Source organism: Esox lucius, chromosome 16 (genome assembly GCF_011004845.1).
Source record: "Esox lucius isolate fEsoLuc1 chromosome 16, fEsoLuc1.pri, whole genome shotgun sequence".
Classification (NCBI taxonomy): Eukaryota; Metazoa; Chordata; class Actinopteri; order Esociformes; family Esocidae; genus Esox; species Esox lucius.
In genome coordinates this window covers 16,176,537-16,203,026 of record NC_047584.1, presented here as the reverse complement: position 1 = coordinate 16,203,026, position 26,490 = coordinate 16,176,537, and the positions used below count along the sequence as shown (strand labels likewise).

Sequence of the window (26,490 nt, the reverse complement as noted above, 5' to 3'; positions counted from 1 at the left end):
TTTTGAAGAGGTAGGAGAAATACAGTATGATATACATTGTAGCTGACAGGACACTATGAAGAGGCCTAGCACAAAACTCACATAACACATAATCCAGTACAGACTCCAGTCAAATTTAGAATGAAATTACACAGGAGACAATGTTCCCTCTGTCTGTGGCACGGCCTCATTCCCAATCACCTGAGGCATCTGTGTGATGTAGCATGCATGCCATTTCACCCCTCTGGTCCAAAATAAACAAGGGAAGAGATGAAGAGAAACAGGAGAAAGGCAACATTGCAGGTGCCGTTGATAGCCTAAATAGGAACATGTGGATTGATGGAAGTGCAGCGACGACTCCAGAGCTATGTTCTGTCCTGCAGAATGCGCTTTAGGACCCCTCGATCCCCAATGAAGACAACTGGAGCTGCTTATGACATTGAAGTCATGTATCTAATGAGGACGTGCGAACCGTGAAACTCCCACTGAGCTGGCTGTACACTGCTACGGGTGTTCATAAAACAAATGATAACAGTGACTGTTACTAGCAATGAGGCCTGCAGATGAAGCATAACGGAGGGCGACAGAGGACGAGCGAGCGGATGAGGGAAATGGACAATTACACGGGTGGTGAGCGGATGGGAGCCTAAACTGTTTGTTGATTCTCGGATGGTCAGTTTGATTGAGGCAGGAAATGCCACCTGCCAAACAGTTTAGAAGGCATCAGATTTCTCCATTGCCTTCTGAGGCAAACACAGAAGGTTCCGGGCCGATACTGATGTCCCTCTCATTGCTTTCACATTGGTAAGGACCGTAGAACGGGGCTGAAGGCTGTGGAAGATGCCATCCCTCATTCAGACCGGGGCTTCCAACAACAGCAGAGCCAGTGAGGTTTCTAAAGAGATCAGGGTTAACTGAAACAAAACAGGGACCACTGAATTAAACCTCACATCTACCCCGGCCTGCTGTCTAGCATTTGTGCATTAAGGGATTCGTTCCAGCTGCCGTAGAAGGGTTAACTCCATCCAAACAGTACATCTGAGTGGATCGTTCCCAAGTAAGGAAAGAGATGGAACAGAGCACTTTCACTGATAGGAATCTACTCCAATGCGGCCAAGTGGATTTCTGCTCTATTCTAATATGAAGGAGACAGAGAGAGTGCGAAGTCCTGTTTTGTATCAATGGTTGTCACCAACGCCAGCAGCACAAATTCAGAGCTGATGATGCATAAAGACACAGAGGGACATCTCAGTGATGGCCCGGTCCACTGGTACATCCCTCTCCTGCAACAATAGACAAAGGGGCTCTACCCACAGTGTACTATCAGAAACATCCCAAACTGGCTTATCAGAGGAGGACAGCCTCCAAAATCCAACAAATTTTTCTGACCCGAGATCAGTCGGAGCCATACAGTAGCTACCAACCGAAGTGGAATCTGTTCAGTTCCATATGACATTTGGGTTTAGACGCAGACTATAATACAATTGTTCACGATTAAGGGATCCATCACAATCTGTCCTTTATGTTGCTGAGAGAGATCCTTCTTTCCTTCTGAGAGCATTTACATCTTTCATGGAGGAATTAATTACAAGTTGTGTGTGTGTTTATGTGTGTGTAGAGTATGTATGTATGTATGTATGTGTGTGTGTGTGTGGATGGTAGTCTCATGTACAATCACATTTCATTCCCACTCTGAGGGGCTCCACGTGCCCTTCACCAGAACAACAGAGCTATACTTCCAGTTCCATGCCTCCCACCATACAGTATGTTGGTCAGTGAATGGCCACTAGCTAGAGGATGTCAAATGATATTCCTGCAGCAGTTATATCCAGGCCAGGCCTACGCTGCATTCTCCACATGGGAGTTGTTCTAATTCAGTCATAATCACAATGGTTTCCTTCTAAAACACATTTTTCATATCCCTCGTCTCCTCCTCATCCAGAATGCTCTGGCTTAGATCCACGAGAGAAAATGAATAAATAATACGAAGGTGTGGTTCTAAGTCTGGGATCTTGAGTCAGGATTCCATTTCCCTGACATAGAGCCTGGATGGTGTTAGTTTCGGTTACCTAGCAACTTTCATTAACATTAACTCTGAACAACACAAAACAAATATAGTACTGTATACCTGTGTGTGTATACATACACAGTATATGTATATATGTATGTAAAAAGCATTACACATGGAATACAAATACTCAGATATGTTGTGCTTCCCATTGAGATGTACTGTTGTATGCCCATGCTTATTCTTCTAAGAGCCCCATGCATCTCAGCATAGATGGCACATTTAAAGCCTTGTGGTTTTTCACAAATACAGGTTAAATTCATGTTTGGTAGACTCGTTAAAAACAGATGTAGGCCAACAGAATTATTCATATCACAAATGTAAAACTAGGCTTTGACCACATGTTTACTATGATTAAAGTGCGGCACAAACCGACCTGAAGTCAGCAATGTAGTGGTTGGTTCAGCGAAACATCGGCTGCGTTTAGCCAATTTTTCTCCACTGACTGGTCTATTAAAATCGGATATTTTCACGTATAATCTGACAAGATTCTTTAGTGAAAATAATAATCTTAATTGGATTGCCCGTGCAAACGCCTCCACAGAGATTTGCTTGACAGTGCGTCAACCTCGGAGCTTAGAAAGACCGTTTAGAAATGGAGTACTTACAACTAGTACGGACGTCCTGACAACCTCCGAGACACTTTGCCTTAGTTCAGCCGCAGTACCAGGTTTACTTAGTCCCCTTGTAAATTTCCGGGTCTCCGGATGTACTGGAACAGACATTTTCGAGTTCTGCCTTTCATTAATTTATTTATCAATTGCTAAAACGTCAAAGAATAGTAACATTTGAATTCATCAGCCGGCCTTTCCGTTTCGCAGTCCACGCTAGTGCGCACCTTGAGTTTGAAACTGGATCATATTGTGATGGTTCATCTTGGCTTTTTGATCTCATAATTTGCAACAATTACTAGTGAAAGTTGTAGCCTATTCTGTTAGCCCGCATCGGTTACATTGCCCGCTGAGTTATTGCTCTCATTATGAACCAATCTTCGGTGCTGTCACCGTCTCATTACTGCTGTCCCTAGTCGGTCTCCCTATCGTCGGTGCACTAGACGCCAGACAGAAGGCGTAATCTGCGTGCTTCGTTCTGGAAACAGTGTCGGGCCAAGTCCACACTCCTCCCCTCTCCATTTATTTACAAAGGCCTACCCACTCCACTTTCTATTTGAGTATCTACGAATGTCTTGTGACCATTGTTCCAATAATGACAAATGGAAGATTGCTTTTTTGTATACCTACACGTGGAACGATAACTTGGTCCCTCTTGATCTAGTAATCATAATTTGTGTTAGTTATCATACCCCATAAGTGTGTTATTGCAATATACGAAGAAGCATAAAATAGGCCTGCAACATTTCAAACTAGGCAGAAATGACTTGATGTTATTCTTTAATAAGATAATAACCAATAACCTCGGGCTTGTATTAAGTGACTATCACAATGACACAAGCCTTATGGTGCTGAGCAATGATGCCATCTATTGGACTAACAGAAACAAATTTAAGTGAAAACGGTCAAAAGCATTTAATAGGCAATCACACATTGGTCAACTAGTCTGTGGACCATGCAAAGAACCCACAACAACTGTCAATTTAGGTTTTTATTGCTTTCATTTCCAAATAACCCTCTGTTTTCTGGGAAAACACAGCATTCCCACAATAAGGAAAAAACAAAGTTTTCCCCTCTCAGATGCTAAATTGCATCAACCCTGTCATCAAATGCATATATCCATTTAAGTTTCTCATCAAGGTCTCCTTACATATATTTCAGTTGGCAGCCTAGTCCATTGAGGGCTATGACGCTTGGAACTGAAAGTTAATATTTTTTTCACACATATTCTTTAAAGCTTTCCCATAAAGTTTCCTTCATAATACACAGATTATGAACATGTCTCACATTTCTCACACAATTCAGGGTGGAATATAATAGTCTTCAGAATACCCTAGGAAGAGTCCATTATAACAAAGATCAGCATGTAACAGGAATATTTGCTCAACAGTAATTGGTGTTAGTGGTGATGGTAAAAACCCTGATTACTTTATACTTCTAGAGTTATGTCAGTAATACAACAAAATATTCTGAGATCTTACATCCACATTTTCACAAGGTCTCTAATATTTCCCAGAGACATCTTATAAAAGCAAAAAGTGTCCTGTTTTGAAACACTGAATTCTCCTTACCAACAGTATAACAGAATTGCATTGTAAAGTCAAGGACCTAGGTCTTCTACCCTCTCCTCAGGGACCCTCAGACATTTTACAATTGGCTGAAGTCCTGAAGAGGCACAGCTGATTCACTAATTAAAGGCTTAATGATGGGCTGACAAGTCTAATCAGGTGTGCTGGCTCAGGAATAGATCAAATACATGGAATGGTTGGGGGTCCCTGAAGAGGGTGAAATACTTCTCATCTAGGACAATGTTTGGCACTCAAGCTGTTTTTGTTTCTAAGCAGCTTTCTGTTTTGATTTTTTTCTCCATAAAACAAACAAGGACACAAAAAACCTTGAAAATGAAGTGATATTCTAACCAGGTATGAAAACAAAATTTAAAAATGCAGAATCGCTGTATCAGCATCTTTCCACCATAAAAACAATCCAATGACAACATGTAAAACCAGAAGTATAGTAAGTGGTTTTCAGACCGTTAGAAAACTGTATAAAATGACGTCCTACAAAAAGAGGTTCGGAGCAGAGTAGAAATGTTTAAAATGCAGTCTCTGATGCAGTCTAAACCAGCGGACATGTCACCATTAAAGCATTAAAAAGCACCAGGATTGTGCATGGAACCTGCTCGATGTACACATGTCCCAGATATACATGTAGAAAACAGGAAATGAACCGAGTCCAGAGACGTCAGCTGTGGCACCAGCGGGACTCTTATGGGAGGTCGGGGTGGGGACCAGAGGCATGGAGAGGCCCCTGCTCTTTGGATCAGTAAAGATGGGACTCTTTCCGGCTGCGCCTGTGGCTAGCAGAGACCGTGGCACTGCGAATCACCTCCATCCACCTGTATGGAGGGAAAGACACAGGGGGTTTCACACTGCGCTGTACCATCCTTGGGACAGCTATTCCGTACACTCGGCGAAACGCGGAATACATCGTACCTCTCAAACGTGTACTCGCTCTCGGATCTGAAGTAGTAGACGTGGGATTTGAAGTGCAGTTTGAAGACGTAGTCCTTGTGGATGTTTTCCGACTCAGTGGGGATGGTGACGGAGTAGCCCAACAGAGGGAGGCTAGCCAGAGGATAGTCGTCCTAGAGACAGGGAAGTGGAACAAGCAGTTAAGCTTTTGTTATTTCGCAGCTCTAATGGGTTTTACTACCGTACACTTGACATCACTCAGGTTTCTTGATGATAACATTCAGTACCACGCGCATCCTAGTGGCTGTGGGCGGTAGAACAAAAGGAGAAAAATAAACCCACTTTCTGCGTGACTAACACTGGCGCCATTCAGTGGTGTTTCTAAAGGGTTCAAGGGAAATGTGCCAATGCTGACAACAGACTAACTGGCACGGATGTGCAGAACTCCCCTTCATGGCATTCAGATCTGACATTCCACAGAGTGGTGGGACACTTAAATGTAGTGTCATCGCTGTTATGTAAAAGATCACGGACCATGAGCAAGAGGAATGTCTTCCCAGCAATCGCAGCTGTACTTCTGGTCTTCACACACATACATCCCATTGGTCATCCTGTACTTCTGGTCTTCACACACATACATCCCATTGGTCATCCTGTACTTCAGGACTTTACAGGCAAACGTGGATCATATCAAGAGGGGCGTGTCCACGTCTCCAGAACACATTTCGAAAGTTCTGTTCTCAAATGTGTGGATCATCTCAGATTTGGAGAGCTGACTTAAGAATTCACAATACAAGTGTTTCATTTAGCTAGCTAACTGTACCTCACTGGCTTAGCTTGTTTAATTTTTCCTAATATTTTCACTATACTGGCCCAAAAATAAGAGCCATTGTTACTGGACTGTAGATTGGCATGTTTCACTGCAATTGGTCATTTTGATCTGCAGTATCTGGCTATTCACCACCTCAGCAACAGTGTCAAGTTACTAGCTTCTGGTGGAATATGTTACACTGTATGTGTGCTGCACTGATCAGCAATATTACGATTCCCTTCTGTTTCATGAGAAGTTTAACTATAAACATTACAAACAACCTCCTGTGTATGTGAATAGGCCCTTAGGATCTGATTGACCCTTTAGATCATTGTGAGAAAGATTACAAGGACGGGGCAAGAAACTTGATGGTTTTCAACAAGGACCCCAGTGTACTCAGACAGATATGGATGAATAAGAGATGCTTCTACCCCTTTACCTGGTGTGTCTTGTAGAAAAACAGGCTGAAGTTCGTAAAGACCACCCAAAGCTTCTGCCAGCCGTTGCTGTTCTTGAACTTCCTCAGCAGGTTACCTGACAGCTGATTCTACAGTAGAACAACAATTTACAGTCAGCAAACTTAATTTGTATGCTTTATATAAAAGGAAATATGACAGAAATAGAAAACAGTAGAGGCCGTACCAACAAACAACGTATGAGGAAAGTAAATGCATATGCTGCACTGTCAGCTGTGTATATAAAGCCACTGTGATTAAGCCTGGGGCCTCTGTCCATCCTTAACAGTGGTTTATCTGAGTTAAGTACATCTATAAACAGACAGCCTTTAACCAGCAAGAGTTTAGTCACTGAATTAACACTGAACTTTATGTCACAGACTGATCAACTGCCATCTAGTGGTGATAAGAAGCATTTTTTGTAAACTTTAGATCAGGGTTGTCCAAACAGTTCCACGGAGGGCCGAGTGTCTGCAGGTTTTAGTTTTTTCCTATAAATTGGTTCCCAGTTCACACCTAAACAACCAGGTGAGGGTAGAAACTAACTAATTAGTAACCTCATTAGTCAATCAAGTACAAGATGAGAGCGAAAACCTGCAGACAATTGGCCCTCTGTGGTACTGTTTGGACACCCCTGCTTTAGATAATCTTTGTACACTCCCAGCTAGCACATCCATTTCTGAGAAGAACAAATTGTTTCTTAGAGTGGTGACAGCATGCTTGTCCATTGATTATTTTGCATACACCATTAATTTAACAGATCATGTCTTAAAAGCTTATACTTGGTTCTATTTATAGATGTTCTCAAATAGTTCACAGAAAGTTCAGGAAAGTTGTATACTTATTTCAGTACATAGCCTAACTTTTCCTACAGGTATCCTCATGGCTTTTAGAGTGATGTTATAAGAAAATTAACAAGTGTCTCCATTACAAACACAATAACACTTTAGTAACGCTCAAAGAATCTATTATTAAAAAAAACACTTCTTGTTTTCTGCATTGCAGTTTCTGCATCGATCCTTGGTTCCTCCTGGTAGCAGGGGACCACTTCCATGGATAGAGAACAGACAGAGAATAGGTTGGACTCTCACTGATGCACTGTCTCAATGATAGAGAAATGTTTTTTATTATTATCATTGGAAAATTGCCATGTGTCTGTATTATGCAGTAAGCTAGCAGTGTTATTAAAAGCCTGAAGAATTCTGTCAGAGTTTTTCTAAACCTCCAAATAACCTATACTTCCTGTTCTCAGAGAACTAAAAATGTCACTGAAAATCATTCAAGGAACCATAGTAAAAAAGTTCTAGAAATTCCCTGCAATCTAAAAAAAAAAAAAAAATATTCCCAGTAAAGGCAAAATGTTCACCTCGATTCTTAGAATGTTTACCAATTGTACATTTCACGAAATGTATTACTTAGTTCCAACAAGCAAAAATAAAAATACCAAAATAAAATAAAAACATACATTCCATCAACTTCCAAGTAATCAAATGTCCTAGCTGGGATGTACACCCATTTAGCAGATGCCTTGATTTCAGTGACTCAGTCATGCATCTGTAAATGTTACATATGGGTGTCCTTGTAAATGAAACCCATAATCGTAGCGTTGCAAGCGCCATGCTTCGCTAACTTAGCCATACGGCCCCGTCATTGTAGGCTAACCCAAATCTCTCAGTTGTTTAGCAGGTCTTTACAGGTAAAAAGTGTTACACAAAGCACAACACCGTTTACCAACAAGGCGCTAGCATGATGATGATGCTACAGTGCGATGAGGAGGCCTCTCCTCCCGGCTCCTTTACCTCTAGACTCCTGCAGGAATCACTAAAGGAGAGGCTGTGAACTCGGTACCAGCAGACAACAGACAGAGGCACTGGTCCCTGGCCACTGCTGGGCCCCGAGAGGGAGGCCCCTGAATCATTGACTGGACTAGGGTCCTCTACCACGGAGGACAGACAGACGGACCCACAGAAGAGAGACAGACAGAAAAGAGAGAGGGAGGGAAGGACAGAGACAGAAAGACTAAGTAGGTGTAAACACAGGCATGCACTGCTGGGGCTGAACACAGGGACTGAACACAGGGGGGCTGAACACAGGGGGGCTGACGTTGAGTCCAGGCTGTGAAAGAGAGAGACAAGGAGAGCACAACCGGGCGGGAAAGCAACAGTAGAGATAAGGAAATCGAACCGGAGAGATAGTCACAGAGGGCACATTATGAGAACAGTGTCCTTGTAGTTAGCCCAACTCACGCTAACAACTGGTCTGCTCTCTGCGGAAGCTACAGCATAACAGGAAAAACAAAGCAATTTCTAGAATCTCCTTTGGCTGTTTAAAACACTTCTACTAAGAAATGGGAGTACAAACAGCCTGAGGACAAAGCATTAAGATAATATAACGTGGGGATGACACAGGCCACGACTGAGACAGGGTGGCACAGGAGGACACTGTTCCCAAGTGAGAGAAGCCCGTTTAATAAGGAGAGGAAACAGACAAACACTCAGATAAAGAAACACAGACAGACAGAGAGAGATGGGAAAAGATGAAGCAGGACACGGCTGGTTCTGGTACCTCCACGGCTACACTAAAGTCCACCATGGACACGGTGGTGTTCCTGTGCCAACACACGTGCACTGTGGTGTTACCACGGTGAGGGGCCTGCCTCTCCAGGGAGGTGCGCGACGCCGCCAGGTCGTCCTCAGACTCCGCCTCCTGACAGGAGTCCTCTGTTGGGGATTCTGGGAAATTCAGGAAGCGGTTAATTCCAGAGACACACGAGAGAGCGTGGGAACAACGGATCCTACTGTAAAACCAGATCAATAGTTGCACAATGCTTCAGTGGCCTTGTTTTGCCAATACAGACATATATAATAAATAATTGTAATCAATGTATACACCCTACACTAAGAGAATGACATTCAAGCTCTATACAGATCAAAAGGTTGTCAATTCACGCTTTGAAGAGTATTTAGCAGTCAGTAGAAAGAGGCTCTGTAAAGGGAGACTTCAGCATCCACACATTGGGTTGGATTTTCTCAGATGCACTACTAGTTTTTCCATACGGTGCCCAGGGCTTATGCTCGATTCTAGTGCAGAAGGTACCACTTTATTTTAAGGGTCTGTAATAAACAATTCATAAGGCATTTATAAACCATTTATGAGGCACTTCCTAACATTTTGCTCTCTATTTATTAATCATTATTCCCACCTTTGAAAAAGTTGGGGCCTTTGTAATTCACAAATGTTTTACGCTTCCTTAAATGTCCTGTGTTGTGTACTTATATCAGGTATTGCTGGCGTGCCAACCAATGGGAAGTCAATCTGTTGGGGTGTAATTGCACCAGTCACTAAAAGATTAGTGGCAGCAACACAAACATTTAACTAGCAAATGTTGATAAATGAGGGAATAGTGATTAATAAATGATTAACTCACACTATGAGGGCAATACCCGTGGTTTATTAAAGACCTTTAAAATACATATTTTTTAAATTGGGTAAAGCCAACTTACTGTTATCAGTCAGACTGCTGGCAAGGAGGTCAGAGGTAGGACCGTTGCTACTCCCTGCTAGGTCAATGGCCATCTTAATGTCTTCCATCCACTTCTCCATCTCAGAAAGGGAACTGGAGGGGGAGGGGCAGAAATGCAAAGAGGGGGAGGGAGAGAGATGAGAGAGACAGAGGGGCAGAATTCACAGCTGCTCAAACCTAAAATGCAGTGGATACAGCCATACCTGCAGACTGGTGCTACCGCAAAAAACACAGCAGAGACTACAAACAGAAAAACTTAAAACGGAAATCTACATTTTCATTTGCCAGGGTCGAGCATGACCTGATAAATATTTCACACAGTTATTTTTCTGAGCCAATGTGCGGTATAAATAATTCACGTTTATTTGTAATTACACAAAGGCCTTATTGTTTAAATCTGAGGCTAAGGTTACTGGTTACCCGCCGACTGGACAACCATCCCATTCTGAACCTCCTCATGCCACAGCTAACATGAAAACACACCGCCCCGAAAGCCCAGCGTTGTGCCGCGGTTAATCCGACGACAATCCCAGAATCTAGCTGGTTCCCGACCGCCCGCCTCACCTTGCGGCCACGACTACGGACTGGTGCTGCCCGACCAGGGTGAAGGCATGGGGCACACCCCACTCGTCCTCGCTCTCCCGGATCTGGGGACACACAGACACACAGCCAGTTGACACACGAGGCAGGACAGGGAACATCTGCTGGTGGGAGAGAGAGGCCCTGACTGTGTGATAGAGGGAAGGGAAAATCCGTGAAGTTAGAGAGATGTAGGGGAATTAAAGATAGAGACAGATGGCCAGGGAGGTACAGAGGCACACTGGTGCATTCCCAGTTAATAATTACAAACCTGCGGAGGCTACTGTACTCAGTGTTCTCTAGTGTGCCAAGCATCATGGGAGGGCACTTGGCCACAGGCTTAACAGGAAGCTAGAAGACGCTTACCGTCATTCCATGGAGAGGAAGCTGCCCGTGGACTTTGAACTGGTTGGTTGCCGTCATCCCTCGACTCGTATACAAGAGGACATCGTTGAACTGTCGTCGCACAGGCAGAAAACAGGGACAACAATCATTAACAGGTTATTAATACTTCAAACACCCCCAGGAAAGCAAAAAATAAAGAGAACGCTTTAGCTTTGTTAATAAATGAGCTCTGTCAAGATCCACCTGCTCCAAACAGCACTTGATAACTTTCAATCTCTCTCTAATGTGATTATTATTAGTTTCAGTCTCATTAGATGATCTAAGATAACATTGGTGTAGTGGGAATACTGTGTTAAATGAAGATTTCTAGAAAGACAGAGAGAGGTACTTTTCAAAGCTGTCTATCATGTCAGTTCACTGGAGTGTATAATCAATTTAATAAGCTATTCACGAGGGCCGAAAAACCAGTGGCATTGCAGACATTACCAGAAAAAACATTCGCTGCTGAAGGCCTTTCCCAGACAGCTTGCTGAGACAGCCTAACCTGATGAACTCCTGAGAAACACAAGTCAAAACATCCAGAGTTAAACACATCATCTCAGGACGAGATCGACCGTCAACTCCACGCAAACGGCTGACCCCCGATCACTCCCTCATCTCACCCTCCCCGGGGTGACTAGATTGTCGACGCCGATCAAATCCTTCTTGAGCTCCAGAAGCTTCTGGACGTTCTCCATCTTGATCATGCCGGCTTGGAGCTGGGCCACCACCTCCGACACGTCAGCCAGAGCAGCTGGAGGAGAGGCCGTCCCGTTAAAAACAACACCCTGGCCGCGGCAGCAACCGGGCACTCTGATCACGTCCGGAAAAGGTCAACACTGTTACCTCTGCTGTCCCTGAAGTCCACGTGCGTGGCTGGGTAGTGTTTGCACAGACGCTCCAGGATCTGCTTGTAGTGCGTGAGGCGGTGCAGGGGCCGGAGGATGAACACGTTGAGTGGGATGTAGCACACCTTCTGCAGCTCAAAGTCCCGGACCAGCACCTCCAGGCGGCGGGAGGCCCGGCACGCCTTCTCCAGCTCCACCAGGGCCTCGGAGTGCTTCTGGAGGTGGGCCATCAGTGGCTAGAAGAGAATTTGTACGAAAGTCTCTCATACGTAACAAACACACAGGGAGCTAGTAGGAGAATAAAAATAAATGCTATGAAAAAATAATAAAGGAAAACACCAGCATACCTTAAGGCCTTGGAGGTTCTTTAGCATGACATCCCCAATGCGCTGGTAGTCTCCTTTGATGTGGGCATTGGAGCGCCCTTCCCTAAAAAATACCGCAACAATCATTAAGTATGTCTCTCTGAAGGACTGTTGTGCTAGGATGTGTGCAATGAGAGTTCTGCTGTGGACTTTTGAGGACACACTTGAAGCCATATTTCATATTCATGTGAGCTCTTGCACTCATGCAAGAATATTCCAATGGTCTTCAAGTAAAATTAATATCCTTTAACGGCAACACCGGACACTGCCAGCAGGTGTCTCCCCTGAGCATGAACAGTTGACCTTTAGAGCAGCATTTGGACCCATACTCTCAACAGTTTGAAACACTAACTAAAACACTATCCTATACACTAAATCACTATGCTATACACTAAAACACTATCCTATACACTAAAACACTATCCTATACACTAAAACACTATCCTATACACTAAAACACTATCCTATACTCTAACTAAAACACTATCCTATACTCTAACTAAAACACTATCCTATACTCTAACTAAAACACTATCCTATACTCTAACTAAAACACTATCCTATACTCTAACTAAAACACTATCCTATACTCTAACTAAAACACTATCCTATACTCTAACTAAAACACTAACGGATACAGTACAGGACAAACCCAGAGGGGAATTTAATGAGGTCATGCCATTGAAATACAACCCATTTGTGCACACATCCCATTACCTGTCCAGATAAAAATAACTCAACCACACGCACAGGTTTGAATATGTAAAACGATAAAGGGGATAGTCGGCTACATCTGTCTGTGCTTCCTAGTCAGTAGGCTCCTTCGCCTCAGCCACAGCGGTCAGACGCATTTTCAGTGAGACGCCCAGTCAGGTCTTTCCCGTGGCTCGTCTCCTGCTCCTAAGGTTAGATGCGACGCCCATCACAGCGGTGTGATGTCGGCACCTGCGACAGTCCGCCGGCTAGGCCCTACGGATCCCCACAGGGGTGCTGCTGCGATGTGGGGCCTGCATCATCAAGGGGAGCAGACAGCGGAGGAACCCACAGGCTAAAAGGAATAGCAGTGCTTTGATGCAGCTGGACCGTTGCTGTAGCAACCCCCCCCCCCCACCCCCTCATCCTCTGCGTCCGAATGCCAGCACCTCTCATTAAACAAAGGCCAGGCCTTGAACGGGCCCCATACTAAACGCCACAGTAAAGAGGTCTCAAGCAGAGCGAGGCTAAGTGTGCTGACATTTTCAGGAGAGGCGGCCTGAACCACGACAACGACGTGACGGAGGACAGTTGTCCCGTGTCTCATGCCATCTCACCACAGGGCCAGCCTCTGCTCCACCTCTCTGAGGAAGCCGGAGTGGAACTTGTACAGAGGGTCGAAGTGAGAGAAGATGGTGCTCTTCAGGGGTTCTGGAGTAGCCTCGTCTTTACCCACTGCATCCTGAAAAGACTGGGATGACACACACACACACACACACACACACACACACACACGTATTGGACAAGCATGGTGAAAGAGAACACACCGCATTATTAAAGCATGGCTCACACACACACACACACAAAATCATGCAAATAAAGACGTTCACAATCGCCAGACGCCAAAGGCAGTGGTTATGGTGGATTATGTTTCCCATCTGATTCTGGATTGCATTTAAATCTACCTGACGTGCGGCTGCCAAAATACCACCTCTGTTCCGTTGCTAAGCAATAATCACGTTGGCCCTAATGACCGTCAAACCCTTTAATGAACTGAATGCAAGAAAGGAAGGAATCAATAGCCCATCTTTCCTTAAAAGACCTGGGGACATTTTCATTTAAGGCAACCTGAGTCGATTAAAAGGGAAGATGTAGCGTGAAGTGCATTATTGGTGTAGGTGGTTGAGTTTGAATCATATGCAATCTGTACATTCCCCACTGAGAATGGGTCAAAAGCACTAGACTACAGGGAAAAGGGTGATATCCCCACAGTTAGTGCCCTTAAGGTGGAGGCAAGAGGGCATTATAGCGTACTCTAAATGACTAACATGTCAGGGTCAATAGAGAAGCTCAGTGATTGGATAAGATAGTAGGGTGCTGCTGAAAGGCCTTGGGAAACAGAGAGTGGGGCAGCCAGCAGCTGTTTCTCAGATGACTTCACTCATAACAACACCAGCCAATGGTGGAGGGGGATGACGACGACAACAGTGAGCTGAGCGAGAGAGAAAGCAGGGGGGAGAAAGAAAGAAAGGGGGAGAGAAGAGAGAGAGACAACAAAGAGCAGCCAAGACAAATATTTATGAGAAGTGAAAAAGCCTTCTCTGAACATCAGAACAGATGAAAAACTGCTGCATCCCTTAGAAAAAGTTTGAGAAGAGGGGTTCTGCATTCTCTCTCTAGGAGCTTCACTGCAAACACAACGCGTCCATAAGGGCCGACACTCACAGCATACTTCACTGATCAAAACGCACTACGCACTTTAGATTGTCCCTTTCTTTTAATATCCTGTTTTGTTCCGTATCTCCCCCGGGAGCTAAATAAACAGATGTCATGTTTGTGGGCACAAAGCCAGTGAGAGCCACAGGAGGGGAAACAACTCAAACCGGATGCCTTCCCAACACTGAGCTGGGACATTCAAGGCCATGGATCTCATTACGCTGTATATTCACAGCCTTGACTGAAATAAACAGACAAATCAATTTCAAACTATTCCCAGAGTATTTTCACACCTGGCCCCTCAAAAAGAAAACAGGTCCTGCCACCACCGCCTCAACATGTCTCTCTGCGTGTTAGCCCTATGCTCTGTTGTAAAGCAGCTAGCCGGAATAATCAATGTCTTCAGCCGAGGGGAACAGCAGGGAAGAGCACAAACAAAAGGAGCAGTGTGTGTCAACGAGAGGAGCGGAGGAATCCATCAGGTGATTGGACCTTACCACTGTCACCACCTCCAGGTCTTTCAGATAGGTCCTCTCTGTGGTCAGCAGCTCCTTGGCAATAAAGTAGGCCCTGTCGGTGGGAAACCTCTGCAAACAAAAGAGGAGGCGGTGTTTGGACTGAAGGGACAACTGTGTCAATACAGTAAAGATGGAGCCGTGGCCTTGGGTCTCCGTTCACCTTCTGTCTCAGTTGATCCCAGCGTGACATGGAGCACGGTTACCTGAATCAGACATAGCTCCACAGCACTGGACCCAATGGAGATACATACAGGCTAGGTATTCTAGGACTTCTGCTATTCAAGTTCGTACTAAACCTGACTGGAGCCTGTCTGAAGCTGCTGAACGTCCCTGGACATTTTGAACTACAAAGACACAGAAGCATCTATATGCCTTGTACAGGGGCCCTCTCTGGACCACAAACCTTCCTCCGAACCTCGTCTTCATCGTCGGTGCGCACGCTGCCGGCGTCATTGAGCAGGGGGCTGGTGAGGGGGGAGGGCTGCCGACCATCCGGACTGTGACCGAAGAGCTGGACCGGCTTCTGCCCGTTCACCATGCCCTGGGAGTTACCGGAGGAGGCGGACAGATGAGGGCTGTCGGACGCCAACCCTGTCGAAGGGACGGAGAGGCAGATGAGAGGCGGGGAAAGAAAAGAGCCCGACAAGCACTAAGTATTTGCAGCACTGGGAAAACAGGGCGAGATTTTGGGAGGGTATCAGTCTGGCCTGCAGCTGGCTGCTGTAGCTACACGCACCCAGACAAGCGAGTCATGACTCACTCTGCAGTCCAGACACCTCTAGGGCTCGTCAATGTAGCATCTGGCATCTCACCCTGATGGCACACGATTACACTGCTGCTGGGTTGAATACAGTGTGATGACGGAGTGACATTTCTTACCTAAACCCACTACTACCCTGCCACTGTGTTCACTAGGATGACGGCCGGGGACACGTGATTGCATACTTGCCGATCACCGCCTGCTGTCCTCTGATAGCACCACGTTGGCATGAACAGAACCACGATTAAACCGGCGCGAAACATCAGACAACACACACTACAATGGAGGGGGAGGGGGGGGGGGGGTGACGGCAAGCACCACGCATGGGCAAACTTACACTAGGTGAACACGCGAGCCACGAGACACACACACGCACACACGCGAACACGGGTGCATAACACACGATGTGGGCACACGGACATTTAACAGAGCGGGGGGGGGGGCTACATCTACGGGCAGCGCAGGAGGATGGGGGCAGGGACTAGCATCTACAACGGTCACGAGACAATGTCAGGGGTCTTTATAAAAGAAGATTCTGGAGTCCCACTTCATGAAGGTCAACTTTATTGACACTAGTGCACAACTGTATAACGTTACAAAGTTAAAAAGTGTAGAAAGTCTCTTGGAAAGAGGAGAGAGAGAGAGATGGTAAAATCAGTATCAGAACCCAGTGTTCAAAAAGAAACATCAACAACAAACCGTAGCATACAAAGTGTTATGAAAGTGAGAGAGTGAGCGAAAGCAAGGGGGAAAGAGCAGTAAGGTCGACTTTAAAATGACAACTAGGCATTCTCTTACAGTACTTCAGGAGTCACAGTGCACAAGGTGCTTCATGTGTCCCAGCATAATGACTTTATTACAGTATCCCTTCATTAAGATGGTCAGTTGCTTTAGAGGGAGCATCCTACCCATAGTACTGTGCCTTTAATCTACTGTACACAATTCAATTCTGTTTAATTTGTCAATTGAAGTAGCACAGTCAGCAGAAGTGCCATGTACTCGTTTTATTTAATAGAGATTTTAAGTTAAATAGGTGTAGTGGGTGAGCAGTAACCAGTGAATTTGTGATGGTTCCGACCCTACCTTTCTGCTGAAAGAGCCACAGCATCGTCTGCTGTGGGTGCGGTATTTTAGAGCAGGTAGGAGAGGTGAGGGTTTGTACACAGAAGAACAGCCAGGGCAGGAAAGAATCAACACTATGCCTGCACCCTGGGTTAGCCTCTTGGACATGCAGCAGAACCAAGCCTGGTCCCATAGGGTGACACCAGCATTTCAAACCTATGAATACAGTTGCACACCAAAGCCTGACCTATAGGTCCCAGAGTAAAACTGACACCCACCATTTATTACATCGCATTAGGAAACCTAAGATTGAATATGCATCCTGACCCCTGGGATCAGATGTGTGCCACAGAGCCATAGGAAAGTGCTTGGTGTGCTTGACCGTCTCTTTGCTTGCAGTGATCCAGTAACACCCCTATACTGTTCCCTTACACTGGAACCGGAACCAATCAAGGAATCCAGTAAAACCCTCAGTGACAATTTAATAAACATCATTATTTCTATTAATTTCGGACCACGTTAATAAATACACACTATATCATAAACGACTACAAGTTAGATAATAAATACTATATATATATATATATATATATTTATAGATATAGACACATGGATAAAGTCCAAAATAAAAGCGTCTCAGAACGCCGACAATAGAAGCAGCCCATGACATTGATGGATGAGCTGAGAGACTTGGAGATTTGAGACGCTGCCCTTAAATTGCCTTTCAAATACATTACAAGCGGCACATACTGAAACCTGCCTCCGTGTTCCCTGTTTAATCTCGAGTTCCTGTCATCCTGATGTCATTTCTTGATTCTAGTCCTCTTCACCCTCTGCCGACAGTTACCGGGATCACTGCAGTAAAGAAGACCCAATGTAACCCCTTTTTCTCTTCACATACAGTCAGTGACAGAACAGCAAAACATCAGGACAGTACAGGAACAGGTTAACATGCTTACAGAGCAGGGAAATAGAGACACAGTGAGACTTTACCCCGTAAGTGCTGCATGCTGACAAAACAGAACAGTGTTTCATTTGGACAAGGAAAGTTGGAGAAAAAAAAGCTCTGTGGTATAAGGTCAACAAATCCTTAATCAAAATAATCCACAAAGAAATGTTAACAAAGAACAATGAGGAAAATGAAGCAAAAGAAAGAAAATTGGGGATAGCAAGAAAACAAAACAACAATTAAAACACAAAAGTGCAGAGTCATTTTGTTAGGGAGGAAATGGCAAACTTTGCAATGTTGTGGAAAAGGGCAAAAACATAGAGCTGTGTAGACCTCTGGAGTTTGCTGAACCATAGAGAATGAACACTTACAAGAGATGTATAGGTAGACGGGGGAAAGAAACGATGCCAACAGTGGGCATCAGTGCCACAAAACAACTGAATCACTGAACCTGTATCACTTTCACAGAGGTCTGTCTCAAACTCTCTCAGGTCTAACGAATAAAACAGGCCTAAAACCCCACCTTGGCTGGACAACCAGAACTACTGAAGTCCAAAAGCACTAAATGGGAATGGATGAGCGCTGGTATTTTAAGAGGGCTACGACAGCGTTTTAAGCAAAGTTCCTTCGACGGATCTTTTCCAGAACAAGCTATGTGCGTATCGGTTAATCTATTTCTAACACCAGTCAACAAGAATTTGTAAAATGTTCCTTTGTCGACCATTTTTGTATCGAAGACAGGGTTACTGTAAACATTAAATATAAGTTAGGAGTTTGAGCTGGGACAAACCTTCGCAGCCCCCAAAAGACAAAACACATGACCACCTGTCACTATGGAAATGAATTAGATACATACCATATATTTACAGTACAAGCCAGATACCCGATGCGCTTGCATTCTTCTAACACCCTAAATATCACTACTGAATCTCCTATCCAACGCCACATCACACAGAACAACACAGGACACTGCCTGCCTCCTCTGTTTCTAGATCTAATTAAGACAAACCAGTCTATCACAAGGCTACATAATCAACAGAACGATTAGAAAAGCAAAACCAGTGCATATACAGTACTGTGTAAAAGGTAGGCCATGTCTCCCATCCACATGCTATAACCTACTGTACTGTCAGTTTTCAGAACGGATATGTTACACAAAGACACTTATCGGCATTTGACAGAGCAATAAAACTCATTAAACCTAGAACGCTTTCATGTAGACCCCATGTTGAGTGTAGACACTCACAGAAAAATACATACGTGCAACTGCAAAATAATATTCCCCCAACTTCATCCTAAACACTTCTTTATTAGGTTCCCAAATGGAGCACTAGGTTGTTCACAACCCCCTCTGACCACTGCATTCATTCCTGCTGCTATATAGGGCTTTTTCCAAAGACTTGGCACTAGAAAACAAGAACAACCTGGTGTGTGCAAGACACACCAATACAATCAAAGTAGACATGAGAGACTAACCCCTAAGGGGGGGGAAGAGAACGGAGGAGACACGGCTCCCTCAGTGAAAGGGGAGAGGCCTGGTGGGTAACCGTGACAGGCCGGCTCACGGCTCTGTTTACTCAGCTGGTTCCAAGTAGGCGGCCCAGAAACAGATGAGCATGGCAGGAGTTAATGATGACCTTACTGGACCCTCCAGAGCAACATCTGTCCCTGTCCTACAGTAACCACAGGAGCCACCACACCCCCCAAGCTGTCAGAGCCGGGGACACCCGGCCTCCTCCTCTAGGCCTCCCTAACAGCTGAACACATGGGCCCCGTCCTCATCACTAAAGTTAAGGCAGCCGTCTTCCATTTCCTCCTCCAACTGGAGGCTACCGAAGGAGTACTTGTTCCGGGGCATGGGGGAGGAGGAGCTCACGGCCATGGGGTTACCGTAGGTCAGTGGGTGGCTGCCAGAGCTGCCCGTGGTGGTCTCGGCTTCCTCCGAGTCACTGGACTCCGTGCCACTGCTGGTGGAGCCGTCTATCATCTTAACGGCCCCTACCGGGTCTACGCTGGCCCGGCCGGACAGCTTCTGCAAGGGGCCGGGCTTGGGCTGGCCTGGAGCCGACAGGCCATTGGCCACCATTCGGCGCTCCATAATAGCCACGCGCTCGGCGCGGGACAAGACGGGCCGGAGGTCGCGGGAAGGCGTGGAGGTGGCCTGCAGGTGGCTCAGGACAAAGGGATCAGTGTCTGAGCGATTGCGAGTGTTGTGGAGCTTCGGCAAGTGCGGCGAGCGGGCTATGATGGGAGAATAGCTGCCATAGTGGGACGGGGCCTGGTCTCGGGGTGCCCCTAGGCCCCCCCGGGCATTAAAGCCACCGCGGGCCGAGTCGTCCCAGCGCGGGGGCTTGGAAGTGTAGCCGTTCTGCTCGGTGTGGCTGAGCGAGCCCGTTCGGTGGAAGGTGCTCATGATCGGGCTGGAGGTGGCGCTCTTAGAGCCTAACAAACGGCGCACCGTCGGGGGGGCGCCGCTACGCTGGTCACCAGCCCCGCCACCCCCTGACTCCTCCGTCACAGTGCTATGCAGAGGGCCATGAGGCGGACCCCCATAGAAGGACGACGCAGCGTCTGATTCATCTAGGTCGCGGCTCGCATTGAGGGGGGATTTAGGGGAAGGACGGGACTCCCTGTACCTCATCCTACCGAGAGCGTGCTCCCGGTCATTCGCACCGCCACGGAGGGGGCCCCCCGACTCCTCCCCGTAGGCGTCAGCGGGGCGAGACCTGGTCACCCGGCCCTTGGCCACATCGTATTCACTATCTATATCACTGCAGTCAATGTAGGGGATGGACGTGCTGCTGCCCTTAGCACCCTGGGAGGCTGGACCTGTGTTCAGATGGTCCGGCTGGGGCTGCCGCGCCGGGCCTGGTTCTCCACCGGGGCCCGGCCTGTCCTCGCCGCGTGCACCGTTCCTCTGGCTGGAAGGGCTGCCTCTGGATCGCAAGGCGGACGGGTCCTCGGCGCTCACCAACACAGACTCCTTCCAGTGGCGGCGGGGTGGAGAGTCGAGGCCCAGCCCGTCTCCAGGGGCGCCGCTCGCGTTCTGCGGAGTATGCCAAGGGAGAAGAGACAGGCAAGGTTATTTAACAGATCAAGAAATGTCATGTTACGTGAATGTGTTATTCATTCTACTTCAATTATTGACATGCTTCCAAGCATTATATTTCATTGGTTTCGCCAGATTAAAACATGGTTGGGTTGGCTATCGGATAGACGCAGACCGTTCCACAATTTGTCAGTGAGCCTCAGATAGACTGTGTGTGTAAGAACCCTCACGGAGACACTGACTTCTTTTGGCACTTGAGGGCGGTGAGGCGAAGGCAGGGGAGACAAGCGGCTGCTGCTGTATTGGACCCTACTGTGTTTCCTATAGAGGATGACAGAAAGTGGACACGTCACACATGTCAAACCTTGGCCAGCCTCTCTGTGGTTTTCATCCATTGGTCCGCCTTAATACATGTGGTGGATTTTTAAAATATTTTTAAACATAGATTTGTTTCAACTATTTTTATTAATAGCTGTGAGTATTCATGATATTAAGCAATTGTACATACATTTTAATAATTACATTTCTTAATTATATGAGCAATACATTTGAAGCAAAAATACCCCCCAAAAACCCCCAGAAATGGTGGTCCTGAAGAACATTTGATCATGTTTTGGAGGTCCTTAGAACAGAAACAATTTGGGATGTAAAACACCAAGCCTATACCTGTCGAACGCAATCTTCTTAAACTCTGAGTCCTTCACATAATCAATCACTTGCTTTTGGGTTCGACCGCTGTGGAGAAAAGTAGCCAGGAAGATGATTGAGGTCAGTGAACTTAACAGCAGAAATGGTGCAGCCATTTTCAGGTGACAGACAGAACATTTGTTTGAGACTGAGAAACTGACTGGTTCTTTATCAAACCTACCATCTTCTGAGTCCTGAGAGATACAGTAGACATGTTTTATTATTTTGTGGCCTCAAGGGGTCAGCTTCTCTACCTGAATCTGAAGGAGGAGCCTCGGGTGAACAGGACTGGCTTGGGTTTGGGTTTGGGCTCTTCAAAGAGGCGGAAGAAAGCATGGTATTCCACACAGATCTTCCAGAAGACTTTACAGCAGTCCCGGCTACCCATCAGGAACTCCAGAGTGTCCTGATAAGAGCTCTGCTGCGTAGGGGACAGATATAGGTGGAACACACAATAACAGAAAGGGAGGGAGGCTTTAGCCGTGGGCAATGTTTAACTGAATATGAGTCATTGATCTGACTAAGGTCTGTGGTTGTGAAACTTACATTCAGGTCTGGCCTGAGCTTGATGAGGAATCGTTTCCTTTTGAAGCTCAATTTGCGCACTTTAGACCAGTTAAAGGCATTGATCTTGGTGTGCCCCTGCAGCAGATATAAGATCAGACACAGAGGTTTAACATGGCGTGTGACACGCCATCCTGCGCTCCACAAATAGAACTGGCCAGCTCTTAATCCCAACAGACTTGTGCAGAGAGAAGCTGTTACATGTCAAACTCTTATCATCTCAATGTCCCTCCAAAGAACAATTCAGTGAAATGGCTGCAAGCAAGAGCGTTGGATCTTTCTGCTTATTATATCCTGTTAATCATTTACCCCCACTTTGCTATTACACCATCCAAATCCAACAGAAGACAAACAACCGGCCTGTTTCTAATTAGAAACAGCAGGCTATTCATCCTCTTACTCTCCGCCCGTCTACTGGGTTGACCTGGAATGGAGTGCTAGTCACCTGAAAGACCAGGACACCAGTGTGCGAGACGGACAGGCTCAGCTTGCTGCCCTCGCGGTCCTTAGCGGGGTGCAGTCTCACTCCGTACATCTCAAGCCTGCGAGCCACTTCCAGCAGCTGGTAGTCCGACTCCGCCGGTGTCTGACCCCTGGAAGCACACACAGAAGTCTGAGTCAAGTCTAATCGGAAGCCTCCACGTAAGCACTCCAAATAGCACCCTGTAATAGTAATGCATATATTTTATTAGGCTCACGTGAACTAACGAGGGAATAAGGCGGGAAGCAGTCTCACGCAAGTCTTGTAGGCTTCCCAATCACAGCTGAGTGAAGTTTAGGTGGGATACATTAGAATGTGACCCGCTTTGGCAGTTGAACCCAACTGCTCTAAAGGCCAACTAGCGTTCCAACATTCAGCTGACACAACATAACCCTAAGGTCTGGATGAAACAAATGTTCGTAGAAACTCACAGCCCAAGTATTTATCTGCAGAAAGAAGCTTTCCTGTTACCCATGTGCAGTAGTTAGAGATTTAAATCTGGCCATGACTCCCAGCAGTTTTATTGTGGTAACTTATCAGCTGAAAAGAAAAAAAGTCAGAGACCGGTCTAATCTATTGGAGCGCCTTCTTGTCATCTGCATGGCATCCATTTCTGCCATGACACCACTGTGGTGTGGAGAACTGGTGGTCGGTCATGTCCTAGCACATGCTCAGAGCAGGCCTGCTGCGGCGATGAGGAGGACTGTGGGACATGGATGCCTTCCACCTTGTGTTTCTCCAGTAGTGCAGAACTTACAAATGGAGAATCCGTTGACAGGAAAACACTGGGTGTAGGAGGAAGTTAAAGTGAGTGAATTCAAGCGACCATTTCCCTTGTGCCAACCTGTCTATGACTAGCCATGGGTATGAAAATGATAGCTGTTTAGTGTGGTGTGCTCCAGACCTTTCCGGGGACCCATGCCGTGTTGCTGATAACGCAGACATTCACATATTCACCTCCAGGCCGCAACCACTAAACCAGTCTTGTCTAAACATGATAAAGAATTCCAAGCCAGCTAAAGCAATGAAACAAAACACACTATTCATTCAATGGAGAGGTTTCCCATGGGATGTGAACCTATGAAGTCTTTTATTACTTCTCCCCTGTTCCAGGAGCAACCCAGAATAATGCCTGAACAAAGCTCAGTTTCCGCAGCATCTATAGATTATCTACTCACACATTTTTCGAGTGGAACTCCATGATCTTGTCCATCAAAGCCATCTGTTCAGGAATGTAGCTGTTGTTGAGGAGATGCTGCCGACTCTGGCTCTCCTCAAAGTCCCCAATTTCAGCTATAAAATAAAGAGATAATTTTATGACAATGGTATTACTACATTATTTCCCATTATGACAATGTATAAATGATCAGCAAAAAACAGTTTGACAATACTTCTGATTGTCTGAATACATCCCCACAGAGAATCGATTAGAATAGAAATGAGGCAAATATAATCCATCCACATCTGTGCCTCTTTCATCACACTTTGACAGCTCCCTCTAGCACTCGCATCCAGGCTGAGAAGGAAAGAGTTTTCAAAAGGCTTTCTTGCAGTATGTTTCTGGGCAAGGTACTGACATGTTTGGTTATTCTAAATCCGTCCGTCTTTTCAGATTTCCTTCAGAGGAGGACTAAAGCAGTATCCATGGCAACGTACAGATTCTCAGTTTGCAACGCTACATCCCATCCTGTTTGACAGCGTTTCTGCATGAGCAACGCAACATGTTTTCTGCACACGGATCTGCCCTGTGATCCACTGAGCTGTTGGGAAAGTAATAGAGAGACGTACACTGGATGACGTGGGAGACCAGCAGGGCGGCGCTACTGTCATTGCAGGTCAGACGTCCACAGGCAAGATCATGCTTGATCTGCAGGGCGAAGAGGTACCTAGACAAAATGGGACAAAGAGCCACGTTAGAAAGTCCAATGAATTTCTAGCCAGATAACATAGAAACCTGTCAGACGACAAACACTTGGAAATGATCCCAGGTTGCCAAAATCCATCATTCAACAAGACCGAAGAGGCGGCTTCCTGACATGTCACCACAGCCAGACATAGTTGGCTGTTGACAATTGGATCAAAGTGTACCTGTCACCTGCAAGACTCATCTTCAGGGTCAAGTTTTCACCAGATAAATAGAAAATATAAATCTGTCACCGGTCCAATGTTAATAACCAAGACCATTTCAAGGTGCTCCATTAAAGACAGGACATGAGTAAAACACGGACGACTTGAATTAACAGAAATAAATCTGTTGGGAGACTGGAACACAGTCGCTTCTGCATTAGCAGACTCTTTCATTGACGTGGAGGTCCGTCCCACAAACTGACCTGACCTGAAAAATGACTTACACTAATGGAAAAACTGAATAATAAGGCTCCTAATTCATCAACAGCTTGTCAGCTGAATACAATTTCCAACTATTAAGCACATTTGGATGAGGATATCTTACAGCAGTTGTATGTCAAATGAGTGTTTCTTTGAAATGATGGTTGGGGGTTTTGCTGGTGAAAGCTCCTGTGATTTGATAGGCTTCTTCAAATGTAGTCATACCTAGTAAGTTCCTCCAGTAGTTGGGCGTGATCTGGGGGGAAAAACTTCACGACAAATCTCAGGACTGTGTGCTTGGGCCCTGTGGGGGCGAGATAATGGCATGGTTACTTAAGAAAAGTCACAGCCATGATGACACAGAGGATATGTATAGGAAAATACAGAGACTTGGATATTCCTCTGCTACAGTTCAAACTGACCTGAATCAGGGTTATGTCACAATGAGCTAATGGAATTCTGTATATAAGAAGAGCAAACAAGTATTTCATAAGACTTTTTTGAAGTTGTTTAATAGGAGCTTAAATTTTAACAGCAATGCCTCAGACTGGAAGAAAGGGCTAAGTGGAGAACTGGTTAGACTTTCTCACACCACAAAGCCTCCTTGCTGTCTTCATCTTCTGAAGATATTTAACATTTCTATGTTCAAGCTTGATTCACTTTCTTCTGCTCGTAACCAGACCACCAGTAATAGTTGAAGCAAATTTAGACTGAACTGCCCATTGTCAGCTGTGTCCAATGAATTCAGGGTACTTACGTCTCAGCTGCTTCACAATAGGCTTAAGGAGGTCTAGCCAAACCTGGAAACCGAAAGGAACACAAACATCCCTTAGAGAACAAAGAAATGAATTCAAGCCTTCCATGTGAAGACATCATGAAGAAACGACCACAAAGTATTGTCTCTCTTAACTCACAGTCATCTTATTGTGATCTTCGTACTCAAGGCCGAAGTAGTCCCCCTCGACGAGGTTCAGGTGGGTACACACCAAGTCAAACAGCACCTTGCCCGAGGCTCTTTGCTGTAAAAGACACAGAAACAGTCAAGGGTAGTTTGTAAAGTCAGGGTGCAGTAGTGAAAGTCTTGGACTTTATGTTGCTCTAGCTGGGATTTACTAGCTCAATTACGCAATAACAAAATGTTAACAAAGGCTCCCCAATTCTACAAATCACTGCCTTGCAGTAAAATCCCGGTTTGCAGCATATCGACAGTGATTGGTTCTTCTGCAATTTGTCTTAGCACTATGTGGGGGCCTGCAACCTCCAGAGTATGCTCTGTCCTCCAAGCAAGTAGGTTCCTGCAAATACCACCTGGTTGAGCAAGCAGTGTGATAAGAAGCAGAAGTGCTTTGCCAAAGGTGCATCCGAGGACATGCTGGGAATTGGTCATCTCAAAACTGGGAGGAGAAAGATGGGCTAAAAAATATCAAATTAAATTAAACTAACACTGATGATGAATATCTCCGGATAATTAACTGAAAAAAATCCCCTCGGCAAAGTAGTTCTGCAAATCTAATCACGGATGAGCAAGCATATTCAGGAGTGGATCTTCCCATTTCTATAGGACTTTGTGGATTGGCAGTAATGAC

The 26,490-nt window shown here is 45.7% G+C and overlaps 2 protein-coding genes across 7 annotated transcripts in view; both read right to left on the bottom strand.

Moving 5' to 3' along the window:
• zmp:0000001200 (dedicator of cytokinesis protein 9) overlaps positions 1-3,149 on the bottom strand; it is a 78,754-nt gene extending 75,605 nt beyond the window's left edge. For 2 of the 4 annotated variants that reach the window (XM_010894912.5, XM_010894913.5), the window contains exon 1: positions 2,656-3,147. In XM_010894912.5, coding sequence (XP_010893214.1) covers positions 2,656-2,772 — 117 coding nt within the window. In that variant the 5' untranslated portion in view covers positions 2,773-3,147. Of the gene's footprint in view, positions 1-2,655 lie in introns of all 4 variants that reach the window. The other 2 variants (XM_034286925.1, XM_034286935.1) reach the window with 2 other exon arrangements.
• Positions 3,150-3,634: 485 nt separating this feature from the next.
• LOC105024754 (FERM, ARHGEF and pleckstrin domain-containing protein 1) overlaps positions 3,635-26,490 on the bottom strand; it is a 59,680-nt gene continuing 36,824 nt past the window's right edge. The window contains exons 3-27 of one of the 3 annotated variants that reach the window (XM_010894900.5): positions 25,819-25,923; positions 25,662-25,704; positions 25,130-25,208; positions 24,365-24,462; positions 23,755-23,869; positions 22,541-22,688; positions 22,078-22,173; positions 21,786-21,952; positions 21,511-21,579; positions 21,087-21,165; positions 20,625-20,841; positions 15,428-15,615; positions 15,004-15,093; positions 13,408-13,541; positions 12,080-12,161; positions 11,731-11,968; positions 11,508-11,638; positions 11,332-11,400; positions 10,867-10,956; positions 10,486-10,568; positions 9,902-10,014; positions 8,964-9,130; positions 6,383-6,490; positions 5,154-5,305; positions 3,635-5,056 (exon numbers count right to left, since the gene is read on the bottom strand). In XM_010894900.5, the coding sequence (XP_010893202.1) occupies positions 4,981-5,056; positions 5,154-5,305; positions 6,383-6,490; positions 8,964-9,130; positions 9,902-10,014; positions 10,486-10,568; positions 10,867-10,956; positions 11,332-11,400; positions 11,508-11,638; positions 11,731-11,968; positions 12,080-12,161; positions 13,408-13,541; positions 15,004-15,093; positions 15,428-15,615; positions 20,625-20,841; positions 21,087-21,165; positions 21,511-21,579; positions 21,786-21,952; positions 22,078-22,173; positions 22,541-22,688; positions 23,755-23,869; positions 24,365-24,462; positions 25,130-25,208; positions 25,662-25,704; positions 25,819-25,923 (2,937 nt within the window). In that variant the 3' untranslated portion in view covers positions 3,635-4,980. The remainder of the gene's footprint in view (positions 5,057-5,153; positions 5,306-6,382; positions 6,491-8,963; positions 9,131-9,901; positions 10,015-10,485; positions 10,569-10,866; positions 10,957-11,331; positions 11,401-11,507; positions 11,639-11,730; positions 11,969-12,079; positions 12,162-13,407; positions 13,542-15,003; positions 15,094-15,427; positions 15,616-20,624; positions 20,842-21,086; positions 21,166-21,510; positions 21,580-21,785; positions 21,953-22,077; positions 22,174-22,540; positions 22,689-23,754; positions 23,870-24,364; positions 24,463-25,129; positions 25,209-25,661; positions 25,705-25,818; positions 25,924-26,490) is intronic. The other 2 variants (XM_010894902.5, XM_010894901.5) reach the window with 2 other exon arrangements.